The following is a 20428-nucleotide window of genomic DNA, read 5'->3' as shown; positions in this document are numbered from 1 at the left end:
TAGGTTTTGGGGCACGTGGTATAATTGGGGCCCTAGAAATGAGATAACAACAGTTTGGTCCTTACCTGTGGCCACATCCTCCTCTTCCACATATGCCAAATCTTTCCTTCACGTGCATTAATCTCTCTCTCTACTTTACATAGGGAGAGTAAGGACATAATGTGGACTTCACATGTTTCATGCTACTATTCGAAGAGAAAGGCACGCATCCCTTTGACTCAAAAAGTGTGAGAAGATATTTTAGCATGCTCCCCCCCCAACCAAAAAGAAAAAGAAGAAACAAAAAAAGAGGTTTAGAGTACCCAATATTCAACATCAACGTCACTTACTTTGTCAAGATATGAATGAACATTTACCAAAATACCCCTACTATATTTTCCAACAAATTCGTATATAATGCCTCCCCCCTTCTCTCTCTATTTCCCCAGCTAATAACTTGTAAACTGCTTTTTCAAATATGGTGGGGGTGAGCTTCACACTTGTCACAGTATTCCTACTACTCTTATTGCTTCAGCTCAGCTCATCTTCAGGGCTGAGAGGCATCCGTGAGGATGGCTATGGAGATCATCATCCCTTTGGAAAGGTGAGCGAGCAAGCCCCTGTTGGTGGAAGCATTATCCAAGGGCAATGCAGGAACCCTCTCTTTTTCGTCTTCGGAGCTTCCATGGTCGATGTCGGCGAAAGCTCGGCTATGACGCCGTACTCTCAGGGCTGCAATTTCCCACCTTATGGCCTCGACTATTTCCCAGAGCCCGCAGGGCGATGGAGCAACGGTCGACTCATCATCGATTTCATCAGTAAGATCCTCCTTGTCTCAATCCATTTTGTCTCTTCTCTTCATCATTCCAAACATCATTCATCAATGATAAGTTTTTTCGCTTTGCCTTCGATCCTCTACCCATTTTTCTCTGTCAATTTGTCACTCCCTTTCGAAATAATTGCTGGCAACAAAATAGTTGATTCTCCATTGCAAACTTGTTCCTGATTTTCATCCAATCTGTCTCCTCCTAACTCTTGTAATTCTATTCCTCCTTTCTTTTTGTCAGTGACTGATTCCTTTGTAACCTCCTTTCTTTGGTTAGATCATCATTAACAGATTCATTAGCAAGTAGCCACAGTCCAATCACTATTGATAGCTAGATCCATTGTAAATCACTTCCATTTTCCAACTAGTGGTGGATGGGTACAATGACAAGTAATCCAATCTTGGTCTTCTTAGTATCCTTAATGACAACATATTTATGGAGTAGGGATTAATAGCGTGTGGAAAGCACATGCTTTTGTCTCTCTTCATATGTACCTAGGGCATAGACCCCGTAATTGTGACAATATAGAGTGTACCTACCAATGCTAGACTCATACAATTTGGCGATTATACGTGATCTGATCTAATGTACTGATACTAGACTCGGACAAGGTTTGGATGTACTCGATCTAATGAATGGGGTGATGGTCGATGAAGTATGAAGGAAATGCAACGGGGAACCCTTTCACCATGACCCTTTTCACAAGTTTTCTACATGCCATGGGTGTGCAACAAAAAGGGTTTGAACTAGAAAGTGCAATCTATAGTTTCATACATTGGAGTATGGACCATGCATGCTTCATTTATATGTGTTCTCCTAACGTTTATGACTATAAACTAACCATTGCTAGATCCATTTTTTATCCTCTTAACTTTTTTTTTGTTTTTGGGGACATTTAGCGCAAATACTTGGTTATGGCTTCATCAACCCTTATTTACAAGCATTCAACTCCAACTTGACATGTGGAGCAAACTTTGCTGTATCAGGCTCCAAAGCAATAGACAACGGGTTGACTCCATTTCCTTTTCCCACCCAACTCAGACAATTTAAATATCTCCTTTCCCAAGCGATGATTAATGAAACATCGAATCAAGATATAGGTATTGCCCCCTCCCCTCTCTTTCTCTCTATGTGGTTTAAACACATACATAAATTAATTGCATGTAAAAAAACACCACATTGGTATTAAAGATAATTTAGTGTTGCCACCACATGGATATTATGACATGATAAAGTGCCAATAGGCAAGAAGAGCACCTAAATTGAAGAGAATCTCCACTTCCTCAAATAAGTATAGTTGCCTGTCCATATGCCTCTTTATTGTTGAACTTAAGGCCAAACCCCCAATCACTAAAGAGGCTTTCGAGTTGAACCAACATAGGATCTATGACCATGTAACAAATGTTGTAATCTACAACTTCTGCCATATAAATCGATAATTAAGTGGCATGCCTCCCATCGAAGTCTAAGAAACTCAAATATTGTGGTTCAACCACATTTCCCACCTATGATATGATCTCAAACCAAAACAAGTGATTAGTTTGAAACAATCTATCTCGTAAGTCCCAAGATAATTGAAACAAACAACCATCAACCCTAAAACAAACAACCAATTGAAATGGTCATACACTTTCTCCAATTTCAATTGGAACATCAATTCGTGATGAGTGGCGATATATGATTCCGTCATATTGTGCTACATGCTTTAATATAGATTACATTCAAAAACCTCTAGAAAGAGTCCTAAATGTGGGGTCAACTTTAACTACGAGCAGTAGTTATAATGCATGCTTGTAGGCATACTAAAATTTTCTAGCTTTGACCTCATGTACCACTCTATGCTTTCTAATAATTGGTTCCTTCGGTGCTCTCAAGAATGTAAAATCAATGCCATAACTCTCCTATCAAGGTTAATCAACATATAGGATAAGGGCCTTGTTATAACTATATGTGTGTTCATATATATGTCCTTAACTGTGTGTGCTTAACTGAAAGATCATTAATCATATTTGCATTGATTTGTATTCACTTAGTCATCCCATTGCAAGATATTTATTTTTATGTGAATCTTTCACTTCATGGATATTCTCTAAAAATGTGGGATGGTGAAACATTTTATTATCTATTTGAGTTTATTTTTCTTTTTTGCAATCAAGGATACACACAACAACAAATCGCTGAAGCGATATATTTTCTCGACGTAACCGACAATGATTACCTTTCTCTTATAGAAGAATCACTAGACTTTGATGTATCAACGGTTGTGAGTGAAGTGATAAGTTCAATGAAAGAGTCCTTGGAAGTAAGCATGATTGCAACTACATTATATATTCTATCTTTGATAAAGAAAAAATGAACTATAAACCAACTACATTATATATTCAATGGCAAAACTTTATCTAAAATTTATGAATAAACATTTAATGCTTCCAAATTTCTAGATAATAAGCCAATAACGGTGCTGTTTTCATAGGTTCTATATGGACTTGGGGCGAGAAAGATATTGGTGATGTCCCTACCCCCATTCGGATGTTCACCCCATTTCATGACAAAGTACTCATCCTTGGAAAACGACGAACATGGATGCAAGAATATTATCAATAGCATATGTGAGCTACATAATCAACAAATGGAGACATTGTTATACAACCTTAGCATGGAGTTCTCAGATGCAAAATGGATTTTCTTCGATGCATATTCAATCTACTTTGATGGCATCCAAAATCCTGAGAAATATGGTAATGTCTTTTCACTATAATTTCTATAGATCTCAAGAAGGGGGAAAACAAAGAACTTTTGTCATAGTGTATATAATCTTTGAGTGAATCAATGTTTTATTGGATATTTCTCAAGAACTTAAAAAGAAATAAATGCCTAACATCGTAATCGCCAAACTATTGTTAGAATGTATAAATTCGTAAAATTATTGGATGTAGCATGCAATGAACTAATAAAATTTGTTGCTTATCATTTAGGAATTCAATATCCTTTCAAGGCATGTTGTGGAGGTGGAGGAGAGTACAATGTTGTGCCTGAGATTGGATGTGGTTCAAGTGGATATGTAAACGGAACGTTTGTAATAAGTGAGCGTTGTAGCGATCCAACCCTTTATCTAATGTGGGATCCAATCCATCCCACCGAGTCTTTTGCTAGATATATTGCAGAAGGAGTAACATCGGGGAGCCATCTACGACCTAAGTTTAACATAAAAGGAGAGTGTACAATGTCCATGTAGCTTATTTTGAATGGCTTCTTACTGTTGACAATTTTAGTAATATGGTAAAACACCATTTGTTGTTGCCTTATTCGGCTCATTCTTGATTGAGACGTTATTGTTTCCAACTTTTCAATCCATTCTTTAAATTGAGCTGTTTATATTATGAGCTTCATGAAGTGTTATCTAAAGTGAGTTGTGGCCTCTAGAGATTGGATGCAATGGGTTAACTATCAACTACCACATTAGTAGTAACAGTTATAAGAAGCATAACGTCACAAAATTTCATCTTCCTCAAAATTGCATCTAGATTTCCTTTTTGGATGACTAGAGTAACAACTATAGTCACTCATAAACCTTGTTTAAACCGTTGATGGGCTAACGTGTCACTTTGGAAAGTTGCCAATCCATATGAACATTGAGGTCTTTCCATGATGTTAAAATAGTAACCTACCTTTCAATTACATGATATGTATTTCACCCCAAATGCCCTCATGTGGCGAAGGGAAACCGATTGATTTATGAGAAGATTCATTGGGAGGTGGGTTTTGAAACCCAAATTAAAAAGAAACAAAGAAAGATACATTAATATCTTTTAAGAGGCCAAAATTGCCTATAAGACCAAACAAGAGATTACAACTTAGTGTTGTCTCGTCTTTGAGAACAACAAATCAAAATAAAATAAACGTTACTAAGTAAACATAAAAGTAAATAAGATAAAAAGGGACTAAAGAATCTTGTTATCGACACATGTCTTCGAAAGATTTCTAGCATAGGTCGATCTAGAATGGCGAGGTTTATGCATTGAGGGAAGCACTTGCATGGCCGGAGATAATGGTGGTGAGCTTGTGGTCCATGGGGCCCACACTACAAAAAAATATGTTGAAAGAGATCTTGATATGGGCCAATGATTATTATGTCTAACGACCGAGTGCAAAAGAAACAAATTCTGTAAATAAACACTTCCAATCTTTAGGAAGATTGGAGTGTCAACCTGTTTCCACGATACATTACCACCACAATGTGGGTTTTTTTTTCCAAAAATGGAGCTACTTTCCCATTAGTAAGGAGAGATTTTTACAAAAAAACTATACAAGGTGACTTATTTATAATTCGGGGAATCACACCCCTAGCCAAGTTCAAGAATATGAGACTACGTACATATCCTCTCATACTTTCTACTTAATGTAAGTGGGTACCTAGAGCTATAAACTAGTGACATTCATTGCCGGTTTGCAAGAGCCCGATCCTCTAGGCTTCAATGGAGGGAGGGTGGGAGGTGAGTAGGAAACAACCAGCGTGAGGGATGGTAGTTCCACCATGGACCATTTCCTCCTTGCATCAACATCGGCGTGTTCCATCATTTCTACCAAAAGCGTAAACGAGCAAAGACCATGTCACCAAAGTGACCGCAAACCTTGTCAAACTCCACTTGTAGGTAACTAATATTCGCAAAACCAAATATCCAGGATCAATCCCTCCAGGGGGCATACCAGATCTTGGAAGACCTTTAGGCAATGTGCTTTCCACACACACCAAAGGGTGAAGCCTACGATCAACATCCAAATCTCCCAAAAACGAGGGGATGCAATCTTTAAGCCTCTCTCAAATCGGGTCTTGACGAGTTTACCTCTTGCGGTCATATATGAAGTAAATAACTTTTGAATATGTAGCATGTAGATTTGATTTATAGGTATTTTCCTAAAGTTTATAGCATTTCCATTGGTGGTCATACCCATTGCTTGAGTAACAAAAAGATGAGTTCTTATAAAAAGATGACATTCTATTCTTCCTTGGAGACTAAATATTATCTATGAAGGGAGAAAAATGAAACATAAAGTCAACCATCATCATACAACATCTTACATAAAAACACTAAAGCACAAAGGAACAAGGAGTGATAGAGAAACATAAATGTGGAAGAACATGACAAGAGAAGTACAATAACCATAACTGATGAAATGTGATTTACAAAGAGCTTCAAAGTTCACACTAATTGAAATATAACTTGTGTGAGCTTTATATCAGTCAATTTGAAGACCAACCTCAAATAATTTTCCTGGTCGTTGAGATCATGTGATGACATGAATAAATATGTTTTACGTATTTCGGAAGAGAAAAGCATCGATAGGTACCCAGCATCTTTTGCTGTTGTACCCATCTATAGTTATATTTGATGAGATGCTACTTCTTATGAGGAATTTTCGTATGGAAGTTCACAAGATGCCATTTCTGGACCCTTCACTTTTGATGTGAATATACCTAATGTTTCGCCAATAGTTTTGCACTTGCACTGGAGACCCGGTCGAATAACATTTCCATAGACAGCCATCTCAATAACATCCAACTCCTTGTCTTCAGCAAGAAAAGTAAAAGCTTATGTTTTATGTCATGACTTTGTACAATTTACTTAAAAACTTATTAAGCTTCATAATACAAACCTGTAAACTTAAGATTGCATGAGTATTGTTCGAGCTCTTCCTTCTGCAAGTTTTCCTTGTTGCTTTTGAAACGGTTCACTCGAGATTGAAGAATTTGGCAATTATTTGCATCCGACTCTCCACCTATAGTAAAGGATATAAAAATGAAAATATCAACGCTTTCACAGATAAATTTGGCTGATCCAAACTTATACACCCAAAGTAAAAAAGGATCTTCCCATGGCCACTGTGTTCTTTGATCTATGATGGCTTCATTAATTTGGCTATATTATCACCAAACAGCCATTTTTCAACAAATTTGAAAATGTCTGGCTATATTTCTAGCTATTTTATTAGCAAATATCAGATTTTGGTCATCTTAACATGCAAAGAATCCGAGCTACACTATAGAACAGCGGTAGTGCATCTCTATTTATGCCCTGTGACAAGAACCACTCTTCCACTTCAGCATACTAACAATGATTATATCCATGTTCAATGAACTGTTTTGATGACATTAATGCCAGTCTTGAGTATCTTTGCTTAGGGAGCTCACAAATATGTCGGATATTGGAAACTGATCAGAATCATGCTTTGGTCACTACAGGAGCTACTGCCACTTCAGCCTGGTATCCTAAAACCTCTTGAGGCCTTAAACCCCAAAAATGTGATACTAATGGATCCTTCCAATGGTAACACCACAACTAGACTCCCAATAGCCCACATCCAAAAACCCAGGATCTTAATCCAAAATCCCAAAATCTGAACCCTAACCCTACATCCAAAACTCTGAGCCCTAAACAATGATCCAGAAATCTGAGCAATAAAACCTATGCTCTAAATTGAGAAGCCCGAGCCTAAGTGCTAATCCAAAACTCTAAGCTCTAAACATTACAATTGCTACCAACCAAATTTCCAGAATTTCAGCTTCTACTGAGATCCTAAACCCCTTATTGAACTTTAGTGTTGAGAGATGAAACTTAAGGTCTAAAGGGCTGTCGAAGAAGTTATGGAGAGTTTTTATACGGAGGGCTCAAAGTTAGGGTGTAAAGATGGAATCTAGGGTTATGAAAGCAAAGGTTCGAAAAGAGAAAATTGGGGCTTTACTTCACCTTTAGAGAAAGGGAGGATGTGATCGTATTCGTGGCAGAGGCAACCATCACAGTTGGTGAACTTTCTGCACACAACGTTTCCAGCAGAGTCTTTCCTCCATCGTTCGGGGTGGCGGCCTCTCAAGACCTCAGCTTTCTGCCAACACAGGGCCCTCGCCTTCTCATCGAAATGGCGAGCCCTGCTGTTGTTGCTGCTGTTCTTCTTATTCTTCGCTTCTGCTGCTGCTTCTTCTTCTTCTCCTCCTCCTCCTCCTCCTCCTCTGCTTGAGAAGAAAGATGGCTCCATCTCTCTTCACACAAGTAAAGTGTAGAGCGAAAAGAGAAAGAGCGAGAGAGAGAAATTAAGAGGATTTACATAGTAATAGAGAGGTCACAAAATATGATCTCGAACCCAAGACATAAGACTAGTAGTACGAATGACAGAGAGAGAGAGAGATTGTAAAGCATATTGTTTGGTCACAAGGCCCACTAGAACCCGACCAGTAACTTATATGTACTACTCTATTCACGTGGCAGTTTAAAACTTGTTGATGGGCTGTGGACTTTTACCTGCCAATACAAATGGATGGGATTTCTATGCACACCGATCCTAAGGCCTTGGTGTGGTGGATCAACCCACCTCCGTCCATATGATCGATCATTAAGACCGTACTCTAGCCATCAAAGCGTACGTGTCACTTATGTGGGGAGGGGGAGTGAAAAGGTTTTCCATTTACATTTTATTTGCCAAAGCTCCCAATTGTAGGTAACATGACAAGACCTAGCAAAACCATAATGGTCACTCACAAAAATCAACATTGATGGAATGAGCAATAAGAACATTGTAATAACAGTCTTTGCCAAAGCTCCCAATTGTAGCTAACATGACACAACCTCAAAACCGTAATGGTCACTCTTAAAAATCAACACCAATGGAATGGGCAATAAGAACACTATAATGAGAACCAACAAGGAGAAGGGTTTATTAAGAATTGATTATCAATAACAAGCAATTAATGAACAAATTAAGGCACATAATGGTTTGAGGGCTATTAACCACAAAACACATACATGCCATTGTAAAAGTGGGCCAAACTACTTGGCAAATGGGAAGATGAATGGAAAATGGTGGCATTTGTACTTCTAACATAATTTAAATCAAGTGTGCCATTCAATTTACATCTTTTAATATGATGCATTCATACTTGAGTGTGTAGATGTAATGCATATCTTCATTGTTCTTGTGTCAGGATCAGGAAACATCATGGACTTGAGGAGATTCTCAAAGAACATTGTTGCATCCTAATAGTCTGAAATACATAGAATATATCTATCTCTTCAATCAGGAAGCTTTCATTGCACACTGCCATTGGGAACCCAATGTTGCAAATGTTATCAGGGTATTTCAAAATCGTACAAAATCAATATAAATCAAACCAATTGTAGATGGCATTATGAGTACACGATAGTACTGCAAAGCTCTTAAATTGACGTTTGTCTATCTGAAAGTTATGATCTGAACCTCATGGTTTACCAAACCCACTTTTATTCTTGGAAATCATACAAAATCCATTCCATTATAGTAACTCAAAAGCCAGTAACTCAAAAGCCATAAACATTACAAGCAATGAAATCAAACCAACATAAGCAAAAACATTAAGCCTATTAGAGAATCTCATCATAATTTTAGTTTGAGATCATGCTCACTATCAGTTTGCTCCAATTAATCAGCTTACAAAATTACAACACATGGAATTTATCTAGGCAATGCAGAGTGAAACATGGTTTATCTAGAGTACAAAGCTCACTTCATATTATGATTTTTACATTGCATGTATCTACATTTTGCTGCTTCTACCTTGCAACTTTCGTGAGCAACTTTTGGTATATATTCTATAAATGGGATACTTCACAACAATGCACATATTGCATTTTACACGAAAGCATAAAGGAAACATCTTGTCTCTGTGCAGTAGGATACTTTACAATAATGCACATCTTGCATTTACTTGAATGCACAAAAAGCGATGCATCTTAGTGTATGTACAGTGGGATACTTTACATTGATGCACACACCTTGCATTTCACATGACAGCACGACAAGGGATGCCCCGAACAGTTTTCTTACACTGGAACCTGAGCAATCCAAGTTATAGATAATGATTAGTAAGCAAAAAAGATACATGTTTAGTGAACAAATTGGATTCCTCTAAGTTTGAATAGGAATGTGAGTAGAACCATATTATATCATTAGCACTTGATGTGCCTTCTCTAGCTCTTGAGTTATCACCACAGGGAAGTTCATTCTCTCTATGTATACACTCACAGGATAATGTAAGTTGAATGATAGTTGGTTGCATCTGGATAACAAAAAAATAATCATTTTATATATAGAGATATAGAAAAAAAGGTTTTCAAAATCGGAACCTCTTCTCAGAAGACAGATTTTACCCATTTACAAAAAATAATCACCATTTTATCCATAACTTAAAGAAAAAGAAAATTGGATTATACTCATGAATAAAAAAACTAACCCAATTATACACGATAAACATCTTCCAAGAGTAATAAACGAAAAATTAATCTGTTGCCACACGGCAGGTAACACAGAGGACACATCTTAATCTCAACAGGAGTTATGACTCCTCACTAAGGATGTGTGCAAACATATAATGGCAAACATATAATATATCTTGTAGATCAGCATTAATGACTAGCTTTATTTCAAAATGGAAATTATTTTCTTATATAGCTAGAATTTGCAATAAGATAAAAATTCCTGAGGGAAATGAGCTTACCTTTTTCACCGGCAGACTGTAGCCACGTTTTGGTATAAAGTCTTCAGGCACACAACTATTTGCTTCAGTTTTGACAAACACAAAAAGCTTTCGCATGCCTATATTAACATAGGCAAGAACCAATCATTCAAGTACCACACAATATGCCTTGACATGACTTTCGCAAAATTCATTGCAAATCAAGGGAACATATTAGCATATATCAATGCACACATATATGTACTCAAATTGCTAGAAATGGAGGTGACTTAATGAAGAGAAAACACTACAAATGTATATTCAAAAAAGTGTGCCTTATTATGTGTCATTCTATGTGTGTCTATATACCTCTCATAGGGAATGTTTAGATGTGTATGTATAATATTATATTTCCATGTCAAACATCTGATTAAGTGCATATATTCTTTGCATCTGCAATACTAACCAATCCATTATTGCAATTTAAGACAAAAACAAGAAACGAGAAATCTCACCTGTAAAGAAAGGAGCTGTTTCATGCGATATCAACTCTCGAATGATCTGAAATGCATCAGGATACAAGTTCAATCTCTTCAGATTATACCAACATCATCCACTGCTAAAGAAGTATAAAATATAAACAACCTTTCTGGAAAAACTCTTTGTATAGCTTTCTGATTTTAAGAAACATCTTTCATGATGATCAACCCGAGCAAAAGTCCCTTGGAATTGAACTTCAAATGCAGCTGACGGTTGTTTCGAAGATGATCCAAGGATGAGAAGCACATATGGGATGTGTTCAAGCATCTCCAAGGCAGATTGAAGACTCGTAAGGATCATCTTGACTGACTCGTTCAGCTTCTTGAGATTTTTCATCTCTCTTGCCATTTCTCGAGATTTTCTCTTCCTTTCTCTCAGCTCTCTGGGGTTTGAGACAAACTCCTCACCACCATCAGAATCCTTGTGTTGAGAATGAAAGAAAGCCTCGTGAAACCGAATACATATAAATGACACAAACATACGCATGCATATATACACATACACAGATCCTAGGGCTTATTCAAACAGATCCTTACTATTTTCTCAGCAGTAACGAGCTCCAACTCATCTATAGGCCTGAAAATGAAAGATTTTTCCGGTCAAAATAATGTATCTCATCAGAAGATGAAAGATTTTCCTTGAGAGATGAAGTATTTTCAGAGGTAATGGGAGAAGGCAACACAAAATAAAGCATCGAAAATTAATAATGAAAGAATCCAAACTAAAATTAGATAGATGCGCAGAGAACGTGAGAGCGGGAAAACGATGGAAGAAGCAATGAAGGTAAATCCACAAGAGGCACTTCTTACAGAGGAATCTGGTTGTAGGAGAAGAGGAAGTATCCGAGAATATCTTTCAAGACTGAGAGCCTGTCAAAGACGCCACCATCGCTGCGGACTCTGATAATGCCATCGCCGTCTTCTACTGTCTGATTCTCCGCCGCCGCGGCCATCTGTCGTCTTTGAAACTCTGATTTTGCTGTTTTTCCCGCGCAGTTCAATTTTGTTTTGGGTTGTTGTCTCCTGGTCCTGGCGGCGTCGTGTTCACACTTTGTCCGGCCGGACAAATCCCGAGTGTGTTATTTCTTCAATGGAGGATTCTGCTTTCTCTTGCTCCCCCCCTCACCATTTATGGTGGTGGCTGTGGCTTTGGGCAAAATCCGAGTGCCAGGAGGTCGATACAAGCGCAGGGATTCTACCTTCGATTCTCATGGTCATAATAGTGCAATGCTCAACGAGTACCCTTCACATATCTCCACAATGCAAATGCAGTAAAAGACAAAACCTTCATATCGCTTGCCTTGTATCATGTTGGTAGAGGATTAGAGCATTTTCATATATCTAAAGTTGTCTATTTTTTCAGTTGATTTTCTTTGGTGAAAATAATCAAATGCACATTTGGGAACATCAAGATAGGTAAAATGGAGTTCTACTAAAATTAGATTAAAACTTACTCGAGAACATGGCAAAAATTGACAAACTCGTCGGTGCCATATGCATTTTGAATTATTGGCAGTTCTTGATTCAAAACTCAACATACCACTTCATTCAATAATAAATTGGTGATATTCCAGTCTTCTATGAGTTTAGGGTTAGAATAACTGTTGATGGTTATACATAAGAACACAAAATGCAAAGAAGAAAAGACACCCACGAATGAAGGAAAACAGACCAAACACAAAAAAAGTGTACTCAAAACCGAGCAAGCTTTAAGAGCATCTCATATTAGCTGATTATTTATGTATGAATGCAAAGGCACACTACACTGTATGCTTCCAAGTGGTTTGCTAAAAGAACCAGTCTCAACAAAATTATACAATACGTATTGTTTTGCTCAAAACTTAAAACAAATTTACACCTTCCAAACGAGAATGCAAACCTTTAAAAAGAGAAGATAAATCAACAATGAAAATCACAACTCTTTAGCTTTCCAATCTAACATGATTAATCAAGGATAAAATATACATCATGCCGAGAATACAATCTTTATCAAGTTGTTAAGCTTCTCCACCTTTTATGTTTACAACTAAGTATCTTCCCTTTTGTCACATCGTTGACATAAACTCTCTTCCAGCATTTAGTGTGTAACCTTTAATTGTTTCAATATTTTCATTAGTTCATTACCCTTTGCTTGTTAATTGCTTCACGATATTGAAAATACGTGGAAATTCATAAAATAGGCGGCAATCCTCCTCTCTCTGCTCACCTGATGGATCAGAGCATGGGCTACCTCCAATAACTAGGTCAAACCCACCTATTTCCTCAAAGATGCTCGATAAAGCATCATAAGTAAGGTCTTGCACATCGTTCTTGAAGATAATATTCCCACTCTGATTGGTTTTCTTCCACCATATCTCGACCACATTTCGGCATTTCTCTTTGATCTCAACACATACCACATGTCGGAGAGAGATGCCAATTTTATGTAGAGCCACCTCAGCTCCTCCCACCCCAGCAAAAAGGCTAAGAACTCGTATCCCAGTTGGAAACATTCTCTTTAGAGGAGACAAATGATATGCTATTGTATTTACTTGGAATGCATTCTCTAATGATTCTAACCTTTCTTTCATTGTAAATGAGCCTCGAGTATGGTCATGATCGAAGCCCAAAGCCATTTCCATCTCATTGGGTTCCAAATTAGCCACCTCCCCTGGGGCCACCCAAATTAAGTTATACTCTTTGCATGTGCTTATAATCTCTTGTTGCTCTAACAAGGGGATTTCCATTCCTCTATATCGTTCAATCTTCTCTCTTATCTCACGGCATTTCTTCTCCGGGACTCGCTTTTTGGTAATACATTCTAGCTTTTTCCTGGTGTCCCACAGAGGCCAATATGGGCTTTTGTCAGGGAAAGCATCCTTGATAGTAAGGGGTGGTTCTGGAATGATGATTTCTCTTCCTTCAATAGGCAGGTTATGGACATAACCACGTTCTCTTTTTGCACATGAGAAGTATTTGGAATCCACAAATTCCGGATCAATTCCATGGAAATGGCGTTGAATAGTACTCCAGGCTGATCTAGATGAAACTACGTTCTCAAAATAGAAGAACGGTGCTCTAACCATCTGTATGTCTAACCTTCTGACTTGGGAAGGCAGAAAATTACCGGGAACGCCAAAACCGTTCATACTACCAAAACCAATCCTTGAAGGAACCATGCATTGAATTTTCCTTACACAAGATCCTCTCCTTTCGCTGTTTGTCAATCTTGCCTTTGACTTATCTTTTCTTGATCTTGGTGTTGATAGCATGGAGTGTTCAGTTGCTTCATCGAGAGTATCAGATTCTTCCCATTCATCCCAAATTTTCTCCAGTTTCACATCACCAGCTTTGTCTACCCATGACAGGGGAGAATTTCCAGATCTTGACACTCTTGTTCTTATTTCCTATAAATAACATGCATGAAAGCAAATGATGTTTATGAAGCCTTAAAAAGTGAGTGCAAACCTATTGGGCATCAAAAAGTTTGAAAAAAATGAATCCAATGTAGAATCCGGCATGAAGCAGTGACCCATTCACTTTTAATTGGATGTCTTTTAATCCACATTCTGGACTAAATTTAAGATAATATATATAATTTTCTTAGGTAAATAATATCTTACATTAGAGCTGCTATGTGTAATACATGCATTATCATGACCTTCTTCTTCATCAGCAATAAGCTGTGCGTGAATAAAATCTGTTAACTCAAATATCGAACTTCCCTTTCCTACACCCATGAAGAAATATACATATGATTCCACATATCTTAAAAAGAAAAAATAACAATAACCTATCACAATTGCCATGTGTCCTAAGTCTGAGGCATATTTAAGATTCCACTACATATTTCATGGTGTAAAACATTCATATTTACCACATTTTTCAATGGCAGAGTACACTTGTATCTTTGAGAATCCCATTTCTAGCAGATCCCTTACCACCTGCGCCTCCTGCATATTCACACTCATTCAACTTATCAGCTGTACGGACTTCACATTCACATGTCTTAGGTTTCTTATATTTTACATAAATACCGGTTCCCTATTACATTACACATCAGTAAAATCTACAATGAACGAAGGCAAAAACAAATTCGTTTTTCACTTCCTCCCCGCTGTCTCATTCTCTTCCCTTACAATGGGAGGAGAATCAATTGCTACCTGTGAGTAAAGCAGCGATGACATTCCTTGAGAGTCTAGGAACAAACATATTTTTTCTTTCATTTATAGGCATGATGAACATGCTAGTTATGTAGTTATCAGTGACATACCAGTGTTAGGTGCATTTTCTATGACCTATGGATGCTATATATGATCTTTTTCCAGTAGTGTAGACTGTTTTGGCAAAAAGAAGGTTACAAGGAAGAGGATCATTCCCTGAAGTTTTTCTTAAGAGTTTTATCTTACATCAGGGCTGCACTCTTCAACACGTGCACATTGTTTTGTATGAGTTTGACCAACATGTTCTACATCCTGGTCATTCATCACACTTTGTTTTCCTAAATCAAATAGAATATTGGCATGAGAAAATGTCTATAAAACATTGCAAGTCTTTATGTAAAAACCCCATTTGTGTACCACGAAGATGTAAAACTTGATTCTCTATAAAGATAGGCGAGATGCTTTCACAGCTTTCAGCTATATTTTTGGCACTATATTTTTCTTCTATATTTTTCCATGAATCAGCATTCCGATATGCAGAATAGAGGTCGTCAAAGTTGAGTTCCTGGCAGCATGAAGGAAAGAGTTGCACGTTAAAACATATCAATTTGTATATTCTCCCTCATTACACAATTCCCAAGGATACAAATAAATCCATTAGACCAGTATAGATAGTTCAGCATTCACAATAGTAATAGATACTTTAATTATATCTTAACTACAATGATGGAGATTGACTAAAAGAGAAGATATTTAAATTTCAACATCTACAAGAGATAAAACAACCTGCTACAACCTAAGCAATTATATCTGAAAATGTTCAAATAACAGAGAAAAAAATAAAAAAATTCCTACATTCCAATACAGCAATTTTCGTAGGGTCCTGACTCTCAGACGTACAATTGGATATGGCACACATTTACAATCGCTGTAACTCAACAGAAATGGAGCTACCATAGAGGAAGAAATAACGATATATAGCATACAGGTGCAAGACATCACTCCACACTTCTTGTGATGTAGTGCATGTTCATTTACAAGAAAAGATGTCACTATGTGTCTATCAGAGACAATGGTGCATATCTCAACAATCCAAAATGTGATGTCTTCTGAGTTTGTTTAAAATTGTAAAGCATCAACAAACTGAAGAGCCTCTGCTTCAAATAATCTAAAGGCTAGACAGTAGGGCTTATTAAATGAGCCAAAGAAGATACCAACCTTTATATGTGTACCATTGCCTACAATAGTATGCTTGCAAGAACATTTACACTATCCAATATCACATCCAATGACACTATATATGATACATAGCCCGCCACATCTTTTTCTCAGGATTTAGTTTAGGCTAGAACCGTAATCATACATGCACCTAATTGATGGATGAGAAAACAAATATAAAACATTACCTAGAAGTTTTCTCAACAAAAGGGAGACAATTTTAAGAATAAATATTAACCTAAGAAAATTTCCATACTCAAACAAAGATTAAACTTAATTACCTTAGAACCACCTGCATTGTTTTCTCTGACAAGATCATTTTCATGTGCCTGAATAAAATCAGAAAGCTCAAAAACTGAGCTTTCTTTTCCTGCATAAATGGAACCGCACTTATATAATATGTATTTACAAACAACATCAATTGTAATATTAAAATTTACCACAAGCTTCAATTGCATGCATGACTTGGATCTCTGGGAAACCCATCTCCAAAAGAGCCACTTTCACGTCTATTTCTCCTCCACACTGAAAAGTTTGATAAGTTAATGTTAATAATTATGTCCCCATAAAAAAAAACGCCTACAATGTCAGACTTGCCACATTCAAATTCTCTGTTAAATTTAGCAAAGCATGATCTTTTCTAAAATGGCACCCTAAATCATATTTCCTATTTTCAACAACAATATCATAGATCAAGAACTTTTGAGAAGAAAAATATATTAACATCTCTAAAAGACCATAATAGCCTATTAAAACTGACTAAAACAACTGTTTATGTTAATCCAGCAATGCAAATAACAAAGCAAAACTTCCAATGTAACCTTTTAAAGAACAGAACTTACATCTGAATTTATCTCTACAGATTCTGAAAGGTGTTCTTTACCCAAAATTTCCCCCTCAAGATCAATTTCATGTGCTTGAATGAAATCTGAAAGTTCAAATATAGAGCTTTCCTTTCCTGCAAAAAAAGACAAGTCTTATAGTATATATAATAAAAAACAAATGACAAATACAACGCATCACTTTTAGTATTACCACAAGCTTCTAGAGCTTGAACCACTTGGTGTTCTAGAAAGCCCATTTCAAGAAGAGCCTTCTTTGCATTGTTCTCTTCATCACCCTGAGATACCTGTATTTCATGAAGAAAGGATATTGATCAGAGCTGAAAATGAATAGAAGTTCTACAGTGCTGAGTCTTCTCAACAAAACAGATTCCCCTTCATCTTTAGCATACTTGCAATAAAAAGAAAATGCCAACTTACATTAGACTGTCCCTCTCCACTTTCTGTACTCTTCTTTCTACAAAGATCTTCCATCACAATATCATTTTCAGATGCTTGAATAAAATCTGAAAGCTCGAAAATTGAACTTTCCTTTCCTGTTCCAATGGAAAAGAGCATCTAATATGCATCTTCTAACAGTTCTTACATAGAGAACACCATTTTCACTATTACCACAAGATTTTAGATAATGCACGACTTGGCTCTCTAAAAAACCCCATCTCTAAGAGTGTCTCCTCTTTATATAAGGTGTACTCAAGAAACTCTCTACTCAAGAAACCAGGTCCAGAGTACTAGTGCTGCTTGCACGTTTTGTCTTTGAAGAGAAAAAACAGCCAATAAGGTGTGTATGACCGTACAGCATGTACAAGATTAAGACAAACAATGCTGGAGCATCTCACAATGAAGCAAAAAGATCCTTCCTCACACACTGGTAACTACCATCAATTGCTACATGCACCGACCTGACACTCAACACGAAGACCCGCCTCTTAGACACCATATATGTTTAAATACCATAGAGTTAATGAACCTGAGCATACTCACGAAAATGGGACAGACTTATGGAAAACACCAAAAAGATATCAAAGAAGTGAAGGGAGGGAGGGAGCTAAACCAAGTAGTGCTTGAGGGGCAAATAAAATACCCAAAATGCAAGTCTTGTTAGACGGAGGTGAGGGCGAAGATGGTGTCTTATGCCAACTGATTAACAATGAGGTTAATCACATGAGACATAATATAGAAATGCCCTTAAAAGAGTAAATGCAACGTAAAATGCAATGGGTGATAGAAAAGATGAAAATAAAATTATGTTGAAGACAAAACTACTAGAATTCCTACAAAAAGGCATTGCAAACATCGTAAGGCAATGGGAAAGTACTTAGAGGCTGAAATAACATCGAACTATTATAAATGAACCCGGCCATAAAGTAGATCTAGCAAGGTTAAGGTCCATTTTAAACATGCATCTCTACAATAAAAGACAATGTAGAGAAGGAAATGCAAACATGGGAGAGGTAGCAAAAGATGCCAAAGCCCAAGCCTGTTGAACTTCCCCAGCACAAGAAAGTATCAACGTAAACTGTTAGAGCGTTGGCATGGAGTGCCAAAGTGAGCAGACACGGAATGACAGAGGTGGGTTGAGTCGGGAGCATGGAGAGGAGCATATCTTTCTGTCTTATGGTGGTCACAATAAATCTGACTTGTTTTTGGAGGTTCACGAGGGTAGACTTGACTTGTTCTTCCTCACACTTGTTGGCCTATCATATCTCTTCGGTATCTGACTTGAGAAACTTAAATGTATGGATAATGGGATTCCTCAGCCTTGTTGTTCTCAAGACACTAATATAGCATTTCATTTTATTTGTCTCCCCAATAACCTCACAAAACACACAAGACACTAATTATTATCACAATTTTGTCAGATCACTGAAAACAATAGACAACAGAGACCAATAGAAAGCCCAAAATTAAAGGCTCAAGAAACCCATAAACAAACCCCATTAACACTAAAAATCAGCAAGGCCAATCTGTACTATCCTAACCTCTCTCTTCATGGCAACAAACTCCAAAGACAGGATAGCGCGCAACAACAAATGTTCAAAAGACAACTTTTCTCTGTAAATAGTAAAATATCTGAGTTTCTTGGGGAGAAATTTCGGATGCCAGGAATCATCAACAAATTTTAACTGAGTCATTGTATGCACATATATCAATGACGAACAACGCACCATGATATTAGGCAATACTCGGGTCAACCTCCAAGATACAAAGTAATTAATCACCGAGGATAGAATTCCTGCACAACAAGCAGAAAACGGTAAGCTTATGAAGCATTGAAGAGCAAGCCAAGCATAGGGATAGGCAACAACTATATGACCAAGTCTATTTGAGTTACAAATTTGGAACGGTAGGGACTTCCCATGGAATAAAGGAGAAAGCCAAAAAGCACAATGCATGTTGCCCCTCATACATTGGTTCCCAAACATGTGGCCCAATTTATCTGGACGCTAAGCATGAAAATGAGAGGCCAGAGGGGATAGCAATTATATGCAAAACAAAATTACAAGACATAATCACTATTTGCACAAGAGGCATACGTAAAAAATACACGAGAATAAAATTCATACAGCAGAGGCACCAACATACCAAGCAGGCTGCTGCCACAATACACATATGGGTTCATCGTGGTATCACTTTTTTTGTTAGATAGACAAGCCCAATCTTTTTGCAGTGCTATGTTTAGATATTGCTAAATTTGTTAATGAAGAGAAAGAATTGGCCATTGCAGATACTACTGCAAGGATGGCACATATGCAGGAAGAAATAATGGATTTCTTGCATGCATAGAAACAGATTCCAAACAGAACCAGTGCTCATGAGATTGTCTTACAACTACACACGAATGAGGCATGATAAGTATGATGAACTCTATGCATATAAACTTTCCCTAAGAAAATTGATATGCCATACAGCAAGCTAGGGTGCTAGAATACTAGTCAAACATGTTGCCTTAGATATGATACAAAATTTGAAATTTGGAATGATGCACCTAATTCAGATCACAAGCCTACATATGTAATGCTAAAGTTTCCATGGCATACAGAAGCCAAACCAATTCGTGCTTCTGAGAGGTCATACATGATGAAATGGCAGGAAAAAATTACGATCAATCCCTCTCGTTAATCGCCTATTTGAGATCAAATAGGGTTTATGCAAAAATAAGGGTTTTCACATATATTAGAAATTATGGTTTCTGCGGAGGCACAAATCAGAATTCTATAAAGGCGAGAAAATAGGGTGGAAATCCTAAGGCCTTCCCAGTGATCGACGGCTACACAAAGCGTTCTCCTTGTCTCAATTTCAATGGCAAGTCCGTATGGAAAGTAAGAGAGACATAAGAGAACCATGCCTGCTGTTATCCAGGGAGGTGAGAATACGGACGGAGCAGGACCACTCTGTT

At 37.3% G+C, this 20428-nt stretch overlaps 3 protein-coding genes across 11 annotated transcripts; 1 reads left to right on the top strand and 2 right to left on the bottom strand.

Moving 5' to 3' along the window:
• The first annotated feature begins 422 nt into the window (after nucleotides 1–422).
• Nucleotides 423–4211, top strand: LOC147868802 (GDSL esterase/lipase ENOD8-like). 3 transcript variants are annotated; one of them, XM_087323500.1, is made up of 5 exons: nucleotides 423–797; nucleotides 1706–1906; nucleotides 2963–3108; nucleotides 3280–3544; nucleotides 3782–4211. In XM_087323500.1, exons 1-5 carry the CDS (start codon nucleotides 458–460, stop codon nucleotides 4039–4041), a joined length of 1212 nt encoding a protein of 403 aa, XP_087179626.1. In that variant the 5' UTR covers nucleotides 423–457; the 3' UTR covers nucleotides 4042–4211. The 3 variants fall into 3 exon arrangements, with proteins under 3 accessions (XP_087179626.1, XP_087179634.1, XP_087179642.1); XM_087323516.1 differs by lacking the exon at nucleotides 423–797 and adding an exon at nucleotides 1442–1586; XM_087323508.1 differs by lacking the exon at nucleotides 1706–1906.
• Nucleotides 4212–6461: 2250 nt separating this feature from the next.
• Nucleotides 6462–11803, bottom strand: LOC147868801 (non-structural protein). 2 transcript variants are annotated; one of them, XM_087323491.1, is made up of 8 exons: nucleotides 11637–11803; nucleotides 11364–11403; nucleotides 10933–11247; nucleotides 10803–10848; nucleotides 10330–10427; nucleotides 9770–9891; nucleotides 9608–9667; nucleotides 6462–6584 (listed from the first exon to the last, which is right to left on the bottom strand). In XM_087323491.1, exons 1-7 carry the CDS (start codon nucleotides 11777–11779, stop codon nucleotides 9616–9618), a joined length of 816 nt encoding a protein of 271 aa, XP_087179617.1. In that variant the 5' UTR covers nucleotides 11780–11803; the 3' UTR covers nucleotides 6462–6584; nucleotides 9608–9615. The 2 variants fall into 2 exon arrangements, with proteins under 2 accessions (XP_087179617.1, XP_087179610.1); XM_087323484.1 differs by lacking the exon at nucleotides 6462–6584 and having other exon boundaries at nucleotides 9155–9667; nucleotides 11637–11802.
• A 944-nt stretch (nucleotides 11804–12747) lies between these two features.
• LOC147868800 (DNA (cytosine-5)-methyltransferase DRM2-like) lies at nucleotides 12748–20390 on the bottom strand. 6 transcript variants are annotated; one of them, XM_087323457.1, is made up of 11 exons: nucleotides 20373–20390; nucleotides 17449–17559; nucleotides 17222–17315; nucleotides 17029–17144; nucleotides 16627–16711; nucleotides 16468–16556; nucleotides 15386–15533; nucleotides 15215–15306; nucleotides 14683–14758; nucleotides 14429–14535; nucleotides 12748–14212 (listed from the first exon to the last, which is right to left on the bottom strand). In XM_087323457.1, the coding sequence occupies exons 1-11, from the start codon at nucleotides 20373–20375 to the stop codon at nucleotides 12947–12949; spliced, it is 2187 nt and encodes a 728-aa protein (XP_087179583.1). In that variant the 5' UTR covers nucleotides 20376–20390; the 3' UTR covers nucleotides 12748–12946. The 6 variants fall into 6 exon arrangements, with proteins under 6 accessions (XP_087179583.1, XP_087179566.1, XP_087179590.1 ...); XM_087323440.1 differs by lacking the exons at nucleotides 17449–17559; nucleotides 20373–20390 and adding exons at nucleotides 19197–19264; nucleotides 19346–20318; XM_087323464.1 differs by lacking the exons at nucleotides 17449–17559; nucleotides 20373–20390 and adding exons at nucleotides 19197–19264; nucleotides 19615–20318.
• Nucleotides 20391–20428: the final 38 nt, after the last annotated feature.

Source organism: Azolla caroliniana, unplaced genomic scaffold, assembly GCF_043228905.1.
Source record: "Azolla caroliniana isolate FFs.n. ecotype wild unplaced genomic scaffold, voAzoCaro1.0.p SCAF_1, whole genome shotgun sequence".
Lineage (NCBI taxonomy): Eukaryota > Viridiplantae > Streptophyta > Polypodiopsida > Salviniales > Salviniaceae > Azolla > Azolla caroliniana.
This window is presented reverse-complemented; position numbering and strand designations above follow the sequence as displayed.